Source organism: Equus caballus, chromosome 27, assembly GCF_041296265.1.
Source record: "Equus caballus isolate H_3958 breed thoroughbred chromosome 27, TB-T2T, whole genome shotgun sequence".
Lineage (NCBI taxonomy): Eukaryota > Metazoa > Chordata > Mammalia > Perissodactyla > Equidae > Equus > Equus caballus.
The window spans coordinates 22,771,511-22,794,251 of record NC_091710.1 but is presented as its reverse complement, the minus strand read 5'-3'; the positions used below and the strand labels follow the sequence as shown (position 1 = coordinate 22,794,251).

Below are 22,741 nucleotides of genomic sequence, written 5' to 3'. Positions count from 1 at the left end.
TAATATACATGTAATGCATGTAGATATATATTTAATATATAAATTTAATATTCAATATAGTTTAAATGAACACAATTGTTTAAAATTTATAGATATTTAGATAGACAGAAGTAGAGACACTGAACTTTTAATGGCAATTATATCTAAGGAGTGATATTGAAGCTAGTAAAAACCATTTTCTACTTTACGTATATATGTGTATTTGGCATTTTTTACAGTGACACTCTATTATTTTTGTATACCTTAAAAAAAACACATCATTCTTCTCTACAAGAGAAGAGGGGGAGGATCAGAATAAAAATACTTTTTAAACACTGTAATCTTGGCACCAGCAAAGTAATATGTGACTCATAAGCAGCCATTCAGCTAAGCAAATGCTGGCTAAGGTGGAGTTACTGAGACCAAACTGTGGAAATACGCAATCTCGCTCTTGTCTTACTACTAATGAATTCTTAATCCAGCCCTCCTTCATAGCTGCACAAAGGGCGATTATAACCAATATTAAGAAAATCAGGAAATATGCCAGCTCACTGAGAAGTGCAAAAGAAAAGTGTTTGATGTTAAGGTGAAACCAAGCTAAACTGCTGTACAAATATGAAATCTCTCCCTAACCATTTCATCTTGTTTGTAGAAAAAACAAATCCATTATAAAGGCTTTTTGTTTTTTGAATCCATTTTTTAAAAAAAATTATTTGTATGTTTACTCGGAGGAGAGAGCCCAGGGACTCTGGAATGTGCAAGAAGTTTCCAGAAAAACCTCTTACCCAGAGAAACATTCTCAACTTGGACCTTATTCCTTTACTGGATTCTGAAGACTTACCATAGAAAGAGATCGTAAAATATCTCATTTTTAACATTGACTATGTGTTGATAATATTTTGGATATATTGATCTAGATAAAATATATTACTAAAACTAATTTCGCCTTTCTTTTTACTATTTTTAAAATGTGGCTGGCTGCTACAAAATTTAAAATTACACATGTGGCTCTCATTTCCATCGGGCAGCGCTGACTTAGAGCAGGGCTGTGGTCGGCAGAACGGAAATTGCATCCTGGCTCTCCCAGGACTACGACGCGGGGCAAACATTTTACCTTTTCTGACTTTCAGTTTTGTCTTGTGGGTTTCCGGGAAGGCGGAGTACCATCCTGCGCTGGATGTTTTTAGCATCACACCTTGCACACTCTTTAGTAAGAGCCTTATAGTAAGTACTTAATAAACAACTGCTGTTATTATTCTCAGGCTGGTTCCCGTTAACAAAGACAAAGAACCTCTCAGAACCGCTCCCCTCTACCCCACCCCCTCCACACACACACACACACCTGAGTCCAGGGCACATGGGCGTTTCTGTCTCCGAGGCAATTTCTTGGAAGAAAAAACCGGCAGTCGGGCGCAGTGCACACAGATACGGAAATGCTGCCCCCTAGCGGACAGCGGAGGAAGGATTCCACCGAGGAGGCTCTAGCGCGAGTTGTCCCCTGAGCCTGGGTAGGAGGGGCGGTCAGCCCCTGCCCACTCGGCGGGGCCTGGAGCTTAAAGGGGTGCACGAGACATCCAACGTCGCCCTTTCTGATGCTTCAGACCCCGGAGAAGAGTACCTAGAAAGATCTAGATCAAACTGTGTCTAGAGCGGAGGAAGAGATGGGGGCAGGAGGAATGCCGAGGAGGGGGTGTGCCTGGAAGCTGGAGCTGAGAGGCTGTTGGTGTCAACCAAGCCAGGCAGGGCTGGCCCAGGGAAATCTGAGAAACTGGTAATATTTGTTTGGGCCAGACTGTCAATCATAACTGACTTCTGTACAGGGTGTTACTTTCAATGAGAAACCACCTTTAAGCCTCGTGATGACACATTTTGATAAGGAGGAAACGGGCGTGGAGAGGTGAGAGGACCTAGGTCACTGGCAGTGTTCAAACACGGGCTGAACAACCACTCGGCCCTGCTCGCCTACCTCCTGCTAGGGATTAGGTGGACTTCCTGACTCCACTGGGCCTGGATTTACTTAGAAGTTAGAGTAACGCCCACAGCACCAGGCTGTGAGCAGGGCCAGGTGATACTAAGGAAGAGGCACCTTGATAAGACAGTTTGTCCTGGGAGCCTCATACGAAATAAATGATCTCAGTCTTGGAAGTTAATTATTCTAGAGCACTCTAATCAAGCTGTCACTGTAGTGATGGTGACTAATGTCCAGCACAACCATGGGGACATTTGGGGGCCTGGGTGGGGTGGTTAGGTACTTCATGAACAATGTCATCGGAAGTCCCTCCTATACCGCAGTGTCCTAGGATCAGGGCAAAAATAGGTGTGCACTGAAATGTAACTTGTTCCTTTTGCCCAAAAAGCCATTCAAGTCACAGACCCTTATGTCCGTTCCCACCCCTGCAACTGAGAATCTCTGGAAACTCTCTTGAACAGATGCCCCTCCTGAACTGCCAGTTCCTCAAGAGTTACCGGCAACGGCGCCTGGCCCACTTGGTCCTGAGCTTCATCTCCACCGGCTATGTCTGGCAGGAAGGCGAGAGAGAGCCTGAAGAGGTAATGACAAGACGACTGCCCGTCAAGTCGTCTGGCAGGCCTGCTGCGCCTGGAATGCACCTGCTGGGCACTGTCCTGTTTGCCTGGAAAATGGGTCCTTTCTTGTGTTGTTCTTTGGGCATGAGTTGAAGGAAGGTTGAAAGGCCCATTTAAATGAAAGACGTTTTTTCCCCCTGGCTAGGAATTTAATTTTCTTCAGAACTTGTAGCCATCTCTCCCTTTCATTAGCTTTCAATGAATTTCTCCTTTTCATCAGCTGTTTTTTCCGGCACCCTCTTCCAAGAATGCTTGAAGAGTTGCATTTGAAGGCAAGTTGTGAGAGCTCATAGAAAACAATAGCTTTCCTTTAACAGCAGTTTATGCTCTTGTACACATGTTATCCCGGTGGATTTTCACAGTCTCATAAGCTAAGTAGAGCTATGTACACTGTGCCCATTTTACAGACAGCTGAGGACTCCAGAAGTTAAGTTCCTTGTCCGAGGACAGATAGCAAGCTAGTGGAAAATCCATGGCCAGATGCAGACCTGATTTCACTAATGTAACCTTCCTTCCCCGGAGAGACGCGCTGAAATTTACAACCAGAATCTACGCTGTTTAATTCTGCTTCCTTTCTACCCATTAATGATCTTTACAATTCATTTAAAGTTCTTCTGAATCTTTGCATAACTTTTCATAGTTTCGACCTGAACCTCGAGACATGAAATCTCCGAGTGCTACCGCCCACAGTATAATTTATTACTCCCTTTCATTTTTTATAAATGCACCTTTCCCAGAAGTCAGGGGTCACCCTGTTCTGGGACTCCGTGGTTAGGTGAGCAGCCCATTTTATTTGCCTGGTTGATCCTACCTCTAATCTCTGAAGTCAACACAGGAGACTCCCTGTGAGGAAAGGAAAGTGAAAAAGGAAAGAAAAGGAGAGGATAGAGCTGCTTCAGACCTTGTAAATGTCAGTACATCTAACTTCAAAAAATCGTGAGTCTGATGTAGACAGGTTTGAAATTTAGGCACACGACAGAACATCCACTGGGTTTCTCTCCCCCTTCTGCTCTCCAAACCGTAATCCTGACTGGGGGAAGGGGTGGAGAAGGGTGACAGAGGAAGTCTCCAGCTTGGAGTTGTGTCCGTGTACTTCCAGGCCCCAGGCTTGGATCATCTCTTACTGTCTTTGTATCCTCTCTGCCTTTTCAGCTAGGAAGACTCCTCCCGTCTCCACTGTCCTCCTCACACCCCACCTCCCAGGGGAAGCTAACCTTATGTTTGAACTTCAAGACTCTTTAAAGCTTGGTAGTGTTTTCTACCTAAGAAACAGTTCTGTCCCCAGCCTCTCTAAAAACCTGAGGGGAAACAAAGGCAGAAGCAGGGCTTCTTTAGTATGTCTTAAGGCGAAATAAAATTGGAAGTGAGACAGGGAACAGAAGAATGTTCTTCTGGGTCTAGACTCATTTAGCCTGGTCGCCAGATAGAGACTCCCCCCCTCCCCCACCACCAAGAATCCGAGTGGCTTTTCTGGATTTGAGGGCAGATGAGGTTCTTTAGAGTGTTCCTCAGGTAACGTAGAGGTTGAGTGCGGATGGTCTTGAGCTGACTTACTTGGCGTTGTTATTGGGTTTGACTTATGAAGTGACGGACAGTCGGCTGCCACACACTGTCCTCCCCATTCCTCTCCCTGCCTGACACTTAGACACACACATACTTATACATATGTATGTGCTCTCAGTTTTATACACACAAACACACACACATATCTACATATCTATGTATATATATCTATCTATAGATAAATAGATAGATAAAGAGAGAGAGGGATTTTTCTCACTGCTCATCAATTCAGCCCCCAATTCATGCTTAAACATTTGGTAATGCCCTTCTTTGCACAATTTTCAGGGATTATTTTATACTATATGTGTATGTATGTGTTCCATTTTTTTAATTTTCACATATATTTCAGATTGTACTCATAAACAATATATCCACTAGGTTGTTAATGAGAGTGAGGTCTGTGTATACAGATCACTTGCATAATTCCAGTTTTCTCCCCAGGTCCTTTCTCTACCACAGGACTGCTGGAATAAAGGATAGCCATGATTACCTTCTCTGCTGCATTCTTTCTAGAACATGCTGATTGTCTGGATTTATGTCTGAAAGGTTCTGCCAAGAAATCTTGCCCTTCCCTTTGTCGAAGTCTCCAAGAACTTGGGGCTCCCTCCTATCCTGGCCCACTCAGACCTGGTGCTGACAAACTGGACTATGAGGAATCCTGAAGGGTAAGAAAGGGAGAGAATGCTTCACATTTGATCAGACTGAAACTCAGTAAGGGGCAGGCTTGTCACTTTTACTCTCCTACAGGAAAGGCCCAAGTGTTTCCAGCTATTTTGTGATTAGGGATGTTCGTGTTTATTGTCTGCTTTATGGTTCCCAAGGGCTGACCTTGAACACAAGTTCATGGATCATAGCTCCCAGGTGTTTCCTCTCAGCCCATTCTGAATACATTGGTGCAGGCTGGTTTTCCTGTTGGCTTCCACATCAAATCTGGATTTCTCGCCCTGACCTTCAAGCTCCTGCATAATCACACTTCACTCATTCTTTCTCACCAAGTTGTTTGCTGTTCCCTAACGTGCCCTCTATTTAAGTCAAGTTAGGACCGGGGACTTCAGTAAGCGATCATTAAATAGTGATCATAAATGAATGGCTATGGTTGAGTTGAGAATAGGTGCTCTAGGTGTATTGGCTTGAGAATCTTATTAATGATGCTGTGTGTTCCACCTGGCTGGCTCCATTCCTTTGACAGTTGGGCTGGGAATTTCGGCGTTTGTCTCAAGAAGAAATAGCATGAGTTTTTAAGAATCAAGACATTCCAGTAAGTGGAATGAGGTGGAAGAGGTGAAGTGTTAAATTTCCCTTTGAACTTCATTATCACAGCCAGATTTGTCTCAGGCTGTCAATGCAAGAGATAGTACTTTGGTGACTTAGTAAAATGGCTTAAAGGGACATTTAAGTTAAACGTGAGGAAGAACTTCCTCAGCATAAGGGTTGTGAGTGAGCACAGGGTTGCCAGAGGAGATGATGAGAATCTGCTTTAAGGATTAAACGCTTAATAAAAAACAAAGCTTTTAGGACTAATTTATGTGCCCCTTGGAGGAAGTGAGACAGGGCCATCTCTTCTCTCTAAGGACTTCTGAGCCCAGGGAGCTTACGTTTTCTTTAATTATTAATTATGATCTTTGACCAGTTCTGCTTTAATAACAAAATTGGTGGCCAACATTCCCATGGAAGGCTGCTGAATCTGGTTCAGAATGTGTACAGATAGAAATAATAAATATATGTGCAGAAATGATTCCAGTCATGACATTAAATATGGAATAAACTGAATTTTTGATTCAAAGACAAAGAGAGAGGCAGGGAGGCGGAAGGCTGGCCTGGGATGGTAAAGTCAAAAATACAACAACAAAAGACTGGTTTCTTATTGGGGGGGGGGTGGAGGGCTGGTTCAATCCCAGAGATGCAGACACAGTCCTGGGGTGTGGTAGGTATTCTTCTTGACAATTATTTTTTTGGAGTCTTTTGCTATGCCAAGTACAGAGCTATGTGCTGTGAAGGAATGAAAGAAATGGAAGCAAAGTTCATTCAAAGTAGTTAAAGAACAAGACAAAGCGGTATGTGAGAGTTGTCAAAGAGGGACGCAAACAGTAAGGCCTTTAGAATTTTGAAGAAATTGCGTTAATACAGGCTTTAAAAATCAGGAAAAAGCTTGATGAGAGGGTGAAACTTTCTCCACGGTAGGTGCTAAAAGATGAGTAGAAGTAGAATAGTCATTACAGAAGTGTGAGTTTGGGGTAATTACAAAAATACAGAAAGAGTAAGATAATTTATCATGATGGTTGTAACTAAATGTTCAGAGGCTGCTATGTGAGTTGAGTTTTGGCTCACTCATTGTCACTCTGTGGCCCATAGTCTAGTCACAAGCTATGACCTCCAAAGTGTGCATGGGTGTGTATGCATGTGCATGTGCATGTGCACATGAGTGTGTGTACCTGTGTACATGCGACCCTAGAAGGCCTATCTGGTTTACAAACTGATTTGTTCTTTTCTTTTTCCTTTTGTGGTTGTCAATAACTGAAATTTGACTAGACCCATGGATATCAGGTGAGTTCTCTGAAATCTTTCACTCACTTTAGAATCCATGCTAACTTTAAAAGCTTACAATAAAATGAAAAAGAAAGCATACCCAATTGTATGCATAGTAATATAAACCATGTAAAAATGACTGAAAAAATAAGACTAGAAAGAAATGTCCCAAAAATTCATAGTCCAAAAGTTACCAATGGTTGCCTCTGCCTTGTAGGGATTATAGGATTATTTTCTTTACTATATTTTCCAAACTGTACATAATAAAACAAGTAAAGTTCAATGCAAGAAAAAAACTTCAATTCTCTAATTCTCTATGATTCTTTGAAGATCTGAGAAAGATCTCTCGTGTCATAACCTCTATGGAAAGCCCAATTGCGGGCAGTACTTGCCACAGTCACACAAGAATTCCTTTGAAATGTCTTATTGTTACATGAGCGGGAGCTCGTGGGACAGATCTGGTCCAGACATCCTTAGGCTCCTCTTTCCCTGGAGAGGAAAGTTAGGCTCTAAATTGATGTTGCCCCTCCCGTCACCAAACCTCAGCTCAATGAGGGGTTCAGTGTGAAGGCTGCAGCTCAGGAGATGGAGGCAAGCAAGCGTGAAGACACCATTTCCTGCTCTAATGTAACTCTGCAACGGTGGAGTTCCTGACTCATTTTTCTTTTGTGTTTGTTTTTCATCTTTTCTCATGTTTAATATGTTAGAGGCAGAAGTGATTTATGGAGTGCAGTTTTTAGGTTTTGTAAAATAGATCTATATCTGGATATTTGAATCCATATGATAACAGGTAATTTAAAAATGATTTCTTTGTAACAATCTTCCAGCTCTCACTCTATTATACAGCTTTTGGGGGAAAAAATACTGATTAGAAAGAGCACCAGCCTGAGTTAAGAAACTATGCCTGACCTGGTCCTGTGACTAACCAGCTGTATGATCTTGGGGAAGCTATTTTGCTCTTTCGGTCATAGTTTCCTGTCTGTAAAAAAGGAGCATGGAATTAGCTGTTGCCGGTGGTCACTGTAGCTCTAAGACCCCGTGCTCCTGATCGGAGTGGTATGATGAGCCATAGATTGGCCCCATGCAGAATTGGCAGTACCTGCGCACTCACGCTTCAGCTGTTCCAGTGGGTGGATTGTCTAGGACCCTGAGGGCCATGCTAGACTTTGAGAGTGCTCAGATAGGTGAACTTGGGCTTGACTAGATCTGTTCCCTTAACTTCTTGAGCGTTGCTGAAGGTAATGCTCATCCATGGGCTGTCCTCTGGAGAGGGGAAAGTTGTTCACTGATTCCACCTTGCACTTACAGTTGTCTAACTCTGAGGGCATCTGTGGGGCCAGACCTCTCTAACTATGTGGTCATCTCCTTTCCAAGGAACTTGGACACTGTCGTCTCCCTTCCTGGGGGAGAAAGCCTGCGTGGCTTTATACTGGTGACTGTGTTGGTGGAGAAAGCAGCAGTCCCTGGGATTAAGGTATCTTCTCACTCACAACTCTATCTTGTTTCTAGGAGAGAAATCAGTCTGCCTGGGCACCCCCCAGGCCCTTTCCCTGCTGTGAATTAATCAATAGAGATGAACACAGGCCTTTTTCTACTTGGTTTATGTCTGACCGACAGAGATCTAAGTTCTAGCCCACAGAGATAGCTCCATTTTCTCAACTCCTAGGAAACTTGGAATTGTTGAATTCGTGCCATGCCTAAGGATATTTAAGTTAGGTTTGTGTCCTCTCTCACCACCTTCCCTGGTAAGCTTACTGTGACCTCGGTAGAATGAGCAGCTGCACCATAACTGTTATAGCTTCCTCTTTCACTCTCAGAAGTGAAACTCTGGAGTTGTTTACCTCTCATCTGTGTGTTTAGTCCATCGAAAGATACAGAATAAAATATTGGTCTTCCAAATACACTCTGATAACGTAGAAAGTGCTAGACAAGGAAGAAATCGTCATGGAGGGGCCCTGGAGCTGGGGCCTCTACAGAGTCTGTCTGATTTTATGTAAGACAGAGCTCAGGAGTGAAGGTATCCTACTTCATGATGCAGAAGTAGGAATGATCGTAATGTGTGATGAATTCAGAAGAAGAAAGGAGCAAAATGATAGAATTAGGCCCCTGAGAGGTATAAGAAGTAGCAGTCAGTGGAAAGATCCAGAAAAACCTAACCAGGGGTCTACCTGGGAGGAGCCCAGAGAGATTTTCCTTTCAAGCAGAACTCACAGCAAGTCTAGTTTAGGAGCACACCCAGGGGAGCCCTGCCAAACAGTCCAGCAGTCAGAGGGGACTCTTCTCCAGGATTCCCAGAGCTCTGCAGCTCACTCCACCTCAATTCACTGTAAGTGAATGAATCTCCTCCCCAGGCACTTGTTCAGGCAGTGAATGCCATCTTGCAGCGCAGCCAGGACTTCCTGCTCCAAGCCTTGCAGCGACTGAGACTCTGCATTCAGGACATCACCAGAACCTTGGGACAAATGCACGGTATGGGGTCCTGAAGGCTGAGCACTCTGCTGTGGGAAAAGGGCCTGGAGGTTGGGCAACAGCCACGAGATGGCGCTGGTGTGTCAGCTTTGTTTTAAGGTAACCTGTTGCTGTTCATACAATTGGGCAGTGATCTCAGTCTTCAGGGGTATTCTGGTTTTGTCCTTCTTTAATTCTCTTGTGATTAGGGTAGTTTCCTCTCTTCGGTGGCCGTATATTTCTTTGCGTGTTGAGGTCTCGTGTGAAGCTTGGGAGGAGGGAATGGGGTGCACAACGACTGATTGTGTGCTCCACCCAGCAGTGTTAGTCTACTGCAGAACAGAATGTGACGAGAGAGTTTGTCCTAACACTTTCTAATGCCCCTATCATTCTTTTTCTTGGGTGGGCAGAGACGACTGACCTTCATTTTAGGTGCTCCTTCTCCGTGGCTACTGCAGAGATGAGTTGTCATGGGTGTGGCCAGTTAAGTGGCCCACCCTTCCTGCCATTGGCTACATCTTGTTCCGGTGACTATATTCCTTTTCCAATGTCTGGGCAGCTCTTCAACTTCCTCTATCACAAGAACCTGAAAAACGTGCCTGGCATGTGTTTAAGGAGGGTGTAGCAGAGGGGTGTGATCTCTTCGTCAAGGGAGGAGCATCCAAATTTCTCTGAATCCTGCTTCACTGAAAAAAAGAGGGATTCCGGGAAAAGAGAGTGTTTACAGGAAACAGGAGAGGAGGAAGGGAGAAGGAGACTGATGGTGCCCAGCTTTATTACTTTTTATTAAAAGAGCAAACTGATTTGTCATCCCAGACTCTTTGCACTAGGAGAAGTCCATCTGAAGTCACAGGGTTAGGTATTATTTCCGTTCAACTTCCATGTTTTACATTTCAGATTCACATTTCCTCCATTTCCCGAGTTTTAATTTTAAAGCCATCCTGATCACATCAGTAGGTCCTCTGCCCAGCAAACTCTCCAAACTCAGTGAGATGGGTTTTAGCTGTGCCAGGATGCCCTGAGTTTGTTACTAGGATATCAAGATCCTTAGAGGTACATTTCAAGTTGTCTTCAGATCACATGAATGAGCAGGAGTGAGACGTTTAGAAGGTGAGAGGCCCTCCTGTCACAGCACATGTGCAGTAAGATGGCACACCCGTGTCTGACTGTCACAGGCTTTCCTAGTGCTTATTTTCAGAGTCACTTCTTCAGCCTGAACCAAACCTGATGCTCTCTTGATCATCCTCTGCAGGACGTCTGACGACCCGGGGAGGTGCCAGGGCTACTTCCCTTGTTTCCCCCAAAAGCAGATTTTCCCACAGAGACATAATTTATTTTGAAGGTTTTGCTACCAGTCACTACAGTGAAATAGAGGAGTGTATCAGACTGCATTTTCCAAAGATGGCCACAACAGCATCTTCCATTCCATATGCTCCTTTTCAATGTGACCTTGACACTCCTGTCACCAAGGGGTGGAGTCTGTGTCCCTGCTTGTGACATAGGCGGGCTTGTTACATCTTGTGATCAGTAGAAGGCAGCAGAAGTGACACCGCATGACTTCTGAGGCAGGGCTAGAAAAGGTGAGGCAGCTGCCACCTTGTCTACTGAGCTACCATGTAAAAAGTCCACCTCCCCTGAGGCCACTGGGCTGTGAATGAGGATGCCAACCACACAGACAGGGCATGTATATAGGTGCTCCGGTTGACACCTGGCATGGGAGCAATGAGCCCGCAGTTGATTCTAGGCCCCTATCTTCAGATCATCCACACTCTTCAAGTCTTCCCAGCTGAGGATCCAAACACTGTGAAGCAGGGACAAGCCATCCCCGCTGTTTCCTGTCAAATTCCTGCCCTGCAGACTCCGTGAGTGTAATACAATGGTTGTTTTAAGCCAGTGAGTTTGCAGCGGTTTGTTGTACAGCCATAGTAACCAGAAAAATGAAATTATAAAAATAATAAATATTAGAAACTGCAAGGTTTAAGGAATCACACAACTTTCTTCTGCAAGATACATAGGGCTTGACTGCACTCCTTCCCTCTGCTTTTGTTCCCCAAGATGGAGCTTACCGCAGATTTGGAGCTCAACCTCAGCAAGAGTTAGGTGCTTTACTCTCCTCCTTCAGAAAGTCCTGCTTTCCAGGCCTGTAGGCCTGAAGCCATGCCCAGGGCAGAGGAGAGGCAGCCTTCATTTTAAGGCTGCAGTTCACACTTCTAAGGACCTAAATCGCTAGGCCTTTGCCCAGCTCACGCTCAATTTCCACTTCCTGGTTTTACACAGTTTTCTCCACCGACTGGAGAACACCAGAGCTCTGTTTTCACAGCCTGACTCCCTTAGGGCAGAATCCATAATAGCACTGCCTGACGGACCTCCCCTCACCATGCACCGCCTCCTGCAGGGTCTGTGTCTAGCTCTTCTTTCCATGCTGGGTTACAGAGAACTCGACCGGGTCTGAGCTCTGTGCTCCGCCGGAAGGCTAACATGTATTCAGATTTTCAATCATCCAGGTTATACAGGCATGTTTTTTGACATGCCTGCTAATAGCTCCTGTTCTCTAAGAATTAATTTTCTCCCCAGAAAAGCTGAGGGATAATTTTCTCTGTGAAAAGCCGTGGAAGTTTTTGCCTTGTATTTCCTTCTGAATCAACACAATTTCCAACTTCTGCTTGACCTATTGGTAGGCGTAAGAATTCTTCTTTTAATAGTAACGAGGAGCCAAAATGTTTCCTTCTGACAGTTTGGTATCAGTTTAAATCAGGTTTCTAGATCAGTAGATTGGTGCTAACCTGTAAAGTGAACTTCTGTGGTCGTCCTCTTCTGATTAGCTCACTTAATTTTCTCTAAAGAATTGTCCGTCTTAACTTGTGAACTTATTTGTCTAAACCTAACTGGAAAACAATTAGCACCAGAATTCTTCTCTACTAAATGCCATATGATGATACGACTGTGTTCACATTTCTGAAGTTGTCTTCATGCATAGGTTAGCTACACTCGGCGATCCGCCTGCACCCACGTCATCTGAGCCACCATCTCTTCCCTAGATCCAGTTTTATCGTGTCGGCCCCAAATCTGTAAGCACAAACATTCATACATACACAAAGCCAATTCTCAAAATATTGTAGAGTTTTATATATCTTCACAGAAGAATTCTTGGGAGTATAAGGAAGAACTTAAATTGCATATCATACATCAAAAATATCTGAAACTCTACAAAGATTATGATGATGATGATGATGATGATTTTTGGTGAGGAAGATTGTCCCTGAGCTAACATCCGTGCCAGTCTTCCTCTATTTTCTATGCGGGATGCTGCCACAGCATGGCTCGATTAGGGATATATAAGTCCACACCCGGGACCTGAACCCATGAACCCCACACTGCCAAAGTGGAGTAGACAAACTTGACCACTATGCTACCACTCCAGCCCCAGCAAAAATTATTATTGTTTCATATGGTTAAGATTCACTCTGATTTGCTTACATATCGATAACCTTCTTTGCTCTTGACGCCTTCATAGGCATTTCTTTTGCCTGAAGTGTATCTGCAGCGTTTCCTCCAGTGAGGGCCTGCTGCTGCTGAACTTGCTCATCTGAAAATCACCTTCTTCGCTCCAATTCCTGAAGGATATTTTTGCTAGCAGCTCTTTTCTTTCAGATGTTGAATAGATCAGTACAATATCTCCTGGTTTCCATTCTCACCATTGAGAAGGTAGCTGTCAGCCTGTCACTTGTTTGGAGGCATTCTCTTTTTCCTCTGTCTGCTTGTAAGAGTTACTCTTTATCTGTCTGTCTTTCATGTTGTTCAGTTTACTGTGTTTAGGTTTCATTACGCTTCTTTGGTTGGTATGATTCATCACTCTGGACAGTTCTTAGACATTAAATCTTCACAAATTGTCTATGCCTCCTTCCCTTCTTTTCTCCTGCTGGAACTTTAACTGGGAATCTTAAACCTTTGCACTCTACCCTCCATTCTCTGGAAGTCTTGCTGTTATTTTCCATCTTTTCTTTTTCCTCTCTGCAGCATTCTGGATTAATTCTTATGATCTAATTAATTGATTTTTCTCTTCAGTTGCTTACAATCTGCTGCTAAATACATACATTGAATAGGTTATTTTGTTTTTCATTTCCATAAGTTATATTTTATTATCTTCTGAACTCTTAGTTCATTTTTTGTAATTTGCTGTTAAAATTTGATTTTGGTTTTCTTAAACATAGTAAGTGTGGCTGCTTTATAATCTCTGTATGGTAATTCTGATAGTTGAAACACGTTTCTGCTTCCTTCTTGTTCCTTATTTCTTTTTTTCCATTGGTTCTCATGTGTGCTTGATTTTTTTTCCTCCACTATTTCAAGTTCATTGTCCTTGAAACATTGTTTTTAGGCAGTCTTTTGTCACCACACTAGGGTAAAGGAATATTTGTGTTTGGTTATTCCTAGTTCTTGGGGACACTCAAATCCTGGACCATCTTAAATCAAGTTCAACAAGTGAGGGCTCATGTACTAATCGAGCAATTGAATTTGGGCTGAAAATGTGCCCAAAATGGTCACAACTTTTTAGGGACAGATTTTGTTTTTATCCTGCTTTGCTCAGTGACAAGGTAACCTTCGTTTTGTCTCCTGTGGCAGGCAGGGGTGGGGTGGGAGCTCTGATTCACACTGAAGTTGAGGGTATGGATGTTGGGGGCTCCCAGGTTAACATGAGGAGGGTATCCTGTAAAACTCCTCACCGTGGCTGGGACCAGAGCGTTACTTCTGGCCCCACACACAGAGAAGCCGCTAAAACCAAAGCCTGAGGCTTCCCTGGACTGGCAGATGCCTTCAGGGGAAAGTGGCTTTGCCATTCTAGTTTTATGCCTCACTCTCTGGGTTCCTGCTTTCCCTTAAAGTTTTGCTAAGCGCTTCCTTGCCGTCTTTTCAGCTCTTTGATGCCTTTAATATGCTTTCATATTTTATTCGGGTTTTTTCGTTGTTTTTAGTGGAAGGATAGGTCCAAATAAAATAACACTCATTACCACAAATGGAATTCTCTTTCTGGAATATCATTTGCATCTCCTCCTTCCCGTTTTCACCATCCCTTACTCTCGACCTGGCTCTCATCATCGCTTGCCAGGACTCCTGCAGTTGTCTTCTAAATCCTCTCCTTCATCTGCCCTTTACCTAGTCTACTTCATTCTCTACACAGAAGCCTCAGTAGACTTTTTTTTCTTTTTTTTTGAGGAAGATTAGCCGTGAGCTAACTACTGCCAGTCCTCCTCTTTTTTGCTGAGGAACCTTGGCCCTGAGCTAACATCCATGCCCATCTTCCTCTACTTTATATGTGGGACGCCTCCCACAGCATGGTGTGCCAAGCGGTGCCATGTCGGCAGCCGGGATCCGAACTGGCAAACCCCAGGCCGCCGAGAAGCGAAACGTGCAAACTTAACCGCTGCACCACTGGGCCACTCCCACAGTTGACTTTTAAAAATGAAAATCAGAGGCCTGCCCTGTTGCGTAGTGGTTAAGTTCCCATGCTGCACTTCAGCAGCCTGGGGTATGCGGCTTCAGATCTGGCATGGACCTACACGTTGTTTGTCAAGCCATGCTGTGGCAGTGTCCCACATACAAAATAGAGGAAGATTGGCACAGGTATTAGCTCAGGGACAATCTTCCTCACCAAAAGAAAGAAAGAAACAAAAAAAACCAAGCAAAGCAAGTTGCAGCATCTTTACTCTTAAAACCCTTCAGTTTCTATCTGGGCACAGTCATATATGGTAACCTCTAGAGATATGTGGCTATTGAACACTTGAAATGTGGCCAGTGTAAAACTAAATTCTTAATTGCTTTTAATTCTAATTATTAAAATAGAGATTTAAAAGTGGAATCAGTGTAAAATAGTTTTTTGTTAAAAACAGCTTTATTATTAGGAAGACTACATTTCACTTAATTGTTGAAATTTAGCATCGAAATTGAAGTGCAGAATAAATTTTAAGTTTGTAAATTTATACACAGAATTTCAAAGACATTACCAAAAAAATCTCATCAATAATTTTTATATTGATTACATATTGAAATGATAATATTTTGGATATTTAGTGTTAAATAAAATATGATATTGATATTAATTTTGCCTTTTTTGTTTTTTGAAATATGATTACTAGAAAATTTAAAATTACATATGTCAATCACATTATATTTTTATTGAGCAGGACTCCTTTATCTCTTATTCTAAGGATGAGGCCAAAATCCTTAACTTATTCTGTAAGACCCAGCATGAGCTGATCCCAGGCTCTTTTAATTTTAATTTAGCTTTGTTTGACACCATGTTTCCCTTCACTCCTTCTTTCTGACACCAGCTTTTAGTTCCTGAAAAGAGCCTCCTTCCACTTCAAGGCCTGCCTACGCACTGCTCCTTCAGCTTCAGGCATTCTTCCCCGCACCCTCTGCCTGGTTAACTCCTACTTATAGTCACATTCAAGCCCTGGTCTCATCCAGACATATATAGCTGCTTAAACTCTACTGACAATGCTACCAAAGCCAGGAATGGGGGAAGGGACTGGAGTAGTGGCAGCAGCAGAAGACATGAACAAGAGTCATCAAGGAAAAGGACTGAGGATGGCAGAGTTTATATGATCAGAGGCAGAAGGGGATGCCAAGGATGCGTGCATGCCATTTCAAAGCTGGTTGAAAGAAATCATGATGCTTCTGGCAGAGATCTGTCATTTGGAAACTTGATTCAAGCTTCCAAATTGGATTGGTCATTGATTTTCAAAGTAAATAGGGAATATAGAAGGATGACAAACTTGCTTTGAGACACGTCACATTTAAGGTGACAGGGAGACATCCACTGGAAATACATGATTTAAAAGTGGGGATTACACGAAAACGATAGAGTTTCGTAGTCATGACTGTCAGATGTATAGCTGGAGTATGCTTCTATGACACTTTGTCTTAGGTGTCATTGGCTGTGCTACTCCCCCGAGTGGGACCATAATGAACGTTAATAATGTAACGTGAAAACGCTGCAGGAATTCTGGGTCTGTGGTTTTACAGCACAGACCCAAAGCAGGGATTTGCTGAGTTTTGCTCTTTTTAAAGGTCACTTCTCAGTGTGAAACCTAAGTCCCCACCCCTGAAAAGTTTAAAAAACAAGTTTCCTTAGGTTTTCCAAACAAAACAAAAATAATGCTTAGGACACAAAATTTTCATGAGATGAGTGTAAACTAGTCAAACCCAGATGTTATATTTTTCTTGAGATTCACTTGGATTTAAAAGAGAAAGATGCTTGAGCAATATGTTTTGTGTTTTGCTGAACAACAGCAACAGAAACATCTGGCCAGGTGCTAAGTGGCCCCGGGCTTGGCCTTGGGCAGAAGCTGCAGTCCCCCCATTTCATTTTCCCACTCCACTAGGAAGCCACATGACGAGGAGGCGGTGTAACTCAGATGTGTTCTTAGAGCTTCTCTGTTCCCTGTAGGATATTGTCACTGGCTTTTAGGAACCCCCCTTCGTAGCCAAAATGTACACATTAGATCCAGAAGCAAGAGTGCCCCATGATAATGAGGATGAAGTTCTCCACTTGGTATCCTCTGAACAGTGTTCCAAGTCAGTCCCCAAAATATATTCCCTACTGGTTTGCTTGAAATTTCTCCCTGGCAAATCAACTTTTGGGGAAATGAAAAGAACACTGGATTCAGAATCTGAAGACTGGATTCCAGCTCTGACTCTATTAATAGCCACATGACCACACTGTTCTGGGTCCTAGATTCTTATCTTTTTTTAATAAAATATTTAACGTATATACAATATAGAATAAGTAAATTGAATATATAGGACAATTGTAAAAAAAATACCCTCATACCCAGCTTCCAACTTGATAAATAGACTTACCTAAAACTCTGAAACCTTCTGTGTGCTTCTTTTCAACTTCATTGCCCTAAACATTTCTTCCAGTTACCATCACTCTGATTGTGATATTAATCATTCACTTTCACTTTTTAGTAATTTCACTGTTAAGAATTATTCCTAAACATCATATTATTTTGTTTTGTATGTTTTTGAATTTTACATGCAAAGAATTGTGTGTTTTCTTCCTGTAACTTGCCTATTTCATTAAAGGTTTTCCATGTTGGTCATATAGACGGAGTATATTTTCACTGCTATATAGCATCTTCTTGTATAAATAGACTGTGATTTGTTTGTTCTCCTGCTTATTTCTTGTTGTTGTCGCTGTTTTGGTTTGGTTTGGTGTGGTTTTGCTGGTTTCAGCAATCCTGCTGCTACAGATGCGCGTGCGCTGTGGCTCCTGGCATGCTCAGTGGGAACCTATGAACATCAGTTTTGCTAACTGGCACCAGATTGTTCACCAATTGTTTGTCCTGACTTAAAATCCCACCTCACCAACATTTAGTATTGTCAGCTTTATTCTTATTTGTTCATTCAGTTATTTATTGATTGATTGATTGCCAATTTTGTATGCTCTGTTTTTTTAATACTATGATGCTTTTTTAACCCAGCTTTATTGAGATATAATTGGCATATAACATTGTGTACGTTTAAGGTGGACAACATGACGATTTGATGCATGTATATATTGGGAAATGATTACCACAATAAGGTTAGTTAGCACATCTTTCACCTCACATAATTACTTTTTTTGTGTGTGTGGTTTTTTCGATGGTGAGAACGTTTAAGATCTACTCCGTTAAGAGCTGTCAAGCATCCCCTGCGGTATTGTGGCCTACAGTCCCATGCTGCGCAATGGGTCCTCAGACCTTACTCCTCTTACAACTGGGAGTTTGTACCCTTTGACCGACATTTTATCCTCATTTTACCCACCACCCAGCCTCTGGCAACCACCAATAGACTCTGTTTTTATGCGTTGGGCTTTTTAAAAATTCTTTTAGATTACACATAGAAGTGAGAGAACACAGTATTTGTCTTTCTTTGTCTGACTTATTTCACTTAGCATAATGCCCTCAAAGTTCGTCCATGTTGTTGCAAATGGCAGGATTTCCTTCTTTTTTATGGCTGAATGGTATTCCATTATTCCATTGTGTGTGTGCATGTGTGTGTATATACAGATACATATTACATTTTATTTCATCATTCATCTATCGGTGGACACTTAGATTGTTTCCATGTCTCAGCTGTTGTGAATGGTGTTGCAATGAAGTTTGGGTGCAGGCATCTCTTCAAAATAGTGATTTAATTTCCTTCAGGTATATACCCTAAAGCGGAATTGCTGGATCGTATAGTAGTTCTATTTTTAATTTTTTGAGGAAGCTCTGACTGTTTTCATGGTGACCGTACTAGTTTACATTCCCACCAACAGTACATAAATCTTCCCTTTTCTCCACATTCTTGCCAACACTTGTTATTTCTTGCCTTTTTTGTAATAGCCATTCTAACAGGTGTGAGGTGATATCTCACTGTGGTTTTGATTTGCATTTTCCTGCTGACTAGTGATGTTGAGCATCTTTTCATGTACTTGTAGCCCATTTGTATGTCTTCTTTGTAAAAATATCAATTCAGTCCTTTACCCAGTTTTTAATCAGAATATTTGTTTTATTGTTATTGAGTTGTATGAGCTCCTTATACATTTTGGATAATAACCCCTTATCTCATGTAAGGTTCACAAATAGTTTCTCCTGTTGATGTGTGTTCTTCTCTGGATTTCAGTGAATTGTCTTAGTGTTTTTTGTGGTTCACTGAGTTTACTTAAAATAGGTATTTTGAATTCTTTATTAGGCAAATCACAGACCTGCATTTCTTTAGGGTCAGTTACTGGAAAACTACTTTGTTCCGTTGGTGGTCTCATTTCCTTGATATGTCGTGTTCCTTGAAGTCTGGCATTGCTGTCTTCGTATCTGAAGAAGCAGTCAGCTCCTCCAGTCTTTACTGACTGGTTTCAGGGGAGAAAGACCTTCCCTCTGCCCCGCTGGGGATTCTGAGGCCTTCTCACACCTGTGGCTCTGCCTGCTCCATGCTTCTTGCTCCCTCTTGTGGCAGAATTCATAATTGTGTCTGCCTTCTCTGGATCCTGCAAAACCAGGCCAGGGGCTGACAATCTTCCGTTTGCTGTTCCTAGGGCAGTACTGCATGTCCCAGTTGGTGTGCTTTTCCCCCTCCCACAGAGTCAGCCAGCTTGCTGCACGCGCTCACTAGCCATCTGCAAAGGCTCACTCTTGCCACCACCAGGCGTGTGCAGAAGCAGCTGGCCATGGGGTGTGAGGTGTGTGGGTGTGCGAGTGAGGCGCCCTGAGTGCTAGGGGTGCCCATGGTCCAGTTGGGGGGATCTGCAAGTGAGACATCCCCAGTGGCTGGCGGGTGGGTTTCTTGCTGGAGTCCATGAGGTGGTTAGTAGGATCCTCATCCCTTTAATGCCCTCCAAGAACCCTATCTGACCCTTCCAGCTGCTCCCCACCCCCTCGTCCTCCAGTCGTGCAGCACAGCTCAGGATTCTGGAGGGGGTAAGAAAGAAGTGGGTTTCAGGCCTTTGGGGGAGCCAGGCACTCACTCACATGCTATCACTTTCCCTTGTGCGAGAAATCGCAGGCAGAGAAGGTCTCTTGGCACTAAGCTGTGCTGCCTCAGGGGAGGCCTGACCTGGGTAAAGAACAATGTTCTTATCCTCTTCAGCGCATCCAGTCTTGGATAGTTTTGCTCCAGTGGTGAGCTGGAACTTCTTCACTGGACTCCTGGACTCCCACAAAGGCTCTCTTGTTCATGGGCGATTATCTAAATCTGTGTTCCTTGCAGAGAAGACAATAGAAAACTTATTCCACATGAGGATGACATCGCGCCTGCATTTCCTTGATTTCTAATTAAACTGTCTTCTGTGTGTGTGTGTAGTCGTGAGTGCTCACCACTCCTGTCCCTCTTTTGTGAAATGAATATCTTTCCTTTTTTTCTAATGGTCTTTTATCTTTTATTTACTAAGTTTCGTAAGGTTTTTGTACACTCTGGAGGCTGGTTTTAGTTATATGTGTTGCAAACGTTGTGGTTTGTCTTATGCCTTTTGAAAGCAGAAGTAATTCATTTAAATATAGGCGGAGTATCTGTCATTTCTTTTATAAAAGCCTAGATTTTAAAAGGTCTTGCATGACAAATTATTTCATAATCATAGTTCAGAAATACATTTTCCTGCATTTTCTTCTGAAATTGTTGTCTTGTCTTTCACATTTTGGTCTTAGTTCACATATAATTATTAACTATATATATATGACATAAGAAATAAATTCAATTTTCCTTCTGTTAGTAATTATTAATCTATAATATTAGCACAGTCTTACATTACATTTTCTTAAGTGACTGGAATTATTTCCAGGCTCTCTGTGCTGTTTCGTTGTCAGTGTGTCTTTCCCTACAACAAGGCCATCTGTCTTGAGAACAATAGTTTCATAGTACTTCTCATTTTCAGGGAGAGAAAACCTCCCCATCTTGCTCTTCTCCTCTAGGGGTGCTGGTCCTGTCTTTGAGCCTTGACTTTTATATAAATTGTTAGAATCAGCTTGTCAAATTTCATTTAACAAAAATCCCTGTTAGGAGTTTTGCTCAAATTGCATTAAATTTCTCCAAATATTAATTTGGATAAAAATTACATGATTTTGATATTATACTGAGTCTTTCTGTCTTATGATCATGGCAGGTAGAGAGGTAGAGAATAGCGTAAAAGCATTAACTAAGATTCCTGGACAAGCTACCCAAAATCATGTCTTCATATTGCTGGATAGTCTTATTCTGTCACATGGCCTGAAATTTATCCAGATAGAAAACTCTTTTTCAGACAGAGTTCTTCTTTTAGATATTGATACTGAGTTTTCTTGTCCGTGAACATGGACAAGTTTTTCTTTAATGTCTTTAATTTTAAAAAACTTCTTTCAACATAAGAGACTTAGATAGCTTCTGCTTTATTCATAGTTACTTTATATTTTTGTTTCTAGTGAATATGGTATATTTTGATTTAACTAACTCCTGTTTGTTGCTGGTTTACGGAATGAAATTTATATTTGAATATTAACCTTGAATGTAGCACCTTGATAAACACTCTTTATTTCTAATAATTATCTGCAGGTTATCTGGGTTTTCTATCTAGAAATTATATCATTTGAGAATATTGTTGTTTTGCTTTTTCACTTCCAATATTTATAACTTTTATTTCTTTACGAATTTTTTCTCTTACTTCTGGCTAGGACTCCTATTACAGTGTTGAATGGAAGTGCTGATCGTTGTTTTGTTCCATATTTTAAAAGATGCATTTTTAATATTTCAACACTAAGTATAGCATGTATTATAGGCTTTCTGTGGATTCCTTTTATCAATTCAAGGTTGTTCCCTCCTGCTTGTAATTAGCTGAAATGTTTTGATCATGAATGGATATTTTTTACATTTATTGAAAAGTTTTTACATCAAAATTATTTTACATCTACTGAAATAATCATGTGAGTTTTCCTCCTTAAATATGGTAAGTTGGGTGAAATATTAAATTATGGCCAGTTGTTACTGCTTCAGCAAAAATTTGTATATAATACTTAGCATTATTGTGGGAACAGAGCACTAAATGAGAAAGACCCAGAAATTGGGCCCAGAGAAAAGTTCAACGCATGGGCATTGTCACAGCAGAGCAGAGAGAATGTGACACTACTCAGGAGCATTGGGAAACCACGAGGCTGAAGGAAGACATGAGTTACGTGAGCCCATGGGGCTTCAGAGAGAGTGGAGATGCAGGACCAGTGAGGAGGTGTGATGGTGGAAAAGGGAAAGCGATGTTATTATTTAGGTCTCATAAAAAAAGATGTTTCTTTTTCTCTCAGAAACAAAGAGACATAGACAGGAATCTGGTTAAGAGAAACATACCAGGTCACAGAGGGGCCCCATTATGCCCAGAAGAAAGAATAACCTGCAAAAGTTGATAAAAAGAAATTTAGTACACATGTGAGGCCCTGCTTCCTTATATACAAGTTAACAAACGAGTGGAATCAATTATCCCCAAGCATGGGCTGAGATTGAGCAATAGCTGCACAGATTAATGAATAGAGCTGAATGAACCTGTGTCTGACCTGGTGTGGCCGTCCCTGGGCAGGAGACTCTGCACCCCTCTGTCCTTCGTTGACTATGCAGAACTTCCCTCGGGCGTGCGTGGCTTCAGTTCTCCTCTCTTGTGAAATCCTTGAGAGAGGGCATTCTTTCTCTTGGCTTTTTTCCTTTCCACTTCCCACATTCTCTCAAACATCATGTCTGTTTAAAACATTAATTCTTTAAATTGGCCTTGATCCCTCTTTTTGTTGTTCTTATTAAGTACAGAAAAAGGAAGTACCACAAATAGAAAAGGGCAGCATTTGGAATGGTTTAAAAGTTCTGTCAGTGCCACTGAGGGGGACTACAGGAGAGAACATTCCATCCCCCTCTTGCTGCCTTCATCCCAGGTTTCTGGGTAGATCAGACAGAGGAGGCGGCCCAGGAGAGCAGCAGGGCCCGAGCACATGTAACCAATTGCTTTTTTTTGCCTGTAGTAAAGTTCACGTCTTCATTGCTCTTCCAGATTATGTAGATCCAGATGTATTTTATACAGTCATCCGGATATTTCTCTCTGGGTAAGTATAGTTCAACTATTCTCCTGCATGAGGCCTCTGTAGCATTTTCCAAATTTATGAGATAAGAAACAGAA

At 42.2% G+C, this 22,741-nt stretch overlaps 1 protein-coding gene across 1 annotated transcript in view; it reads left to right on the top strand.

The window, feature by feature from the left end:
* IDO2 (indoleamine 2,3-dioxygenase 2) overlaps window positions 1-22,741 on the top strand; it is a 52,034-nt gene that overhangs the window by 20,432 nt on the left and 8,861 nt on the right. Inside the window, exons 3-8 of the mRNA XM_014736539.3 lie at window positions 2,410-2,529; window positions 4,675-4,793; window positions 6,658-6,672; window positions 8,029-8,128; window positions 9,006-9,123; window positions 22,616-22,667. Coding sequence (XP_014592025.1) covers window positions 2,410-2,529; window positions 4,675-4,793; window positions 6,658-6,672; window positions 8,029-8,128; window positions 9,006-9,123; window positions 22,616-22,667 — 524 coding nt within the window. The remainder of the gene's footprint in view (window positions 1-2,409; window positions 2,530-4,674; window positions 4,794-6,657; window positions 6,673-8,028; window positions 8,129-9,005; window positions 9,124-22,615; window positions 22,668-22,741) is intronic.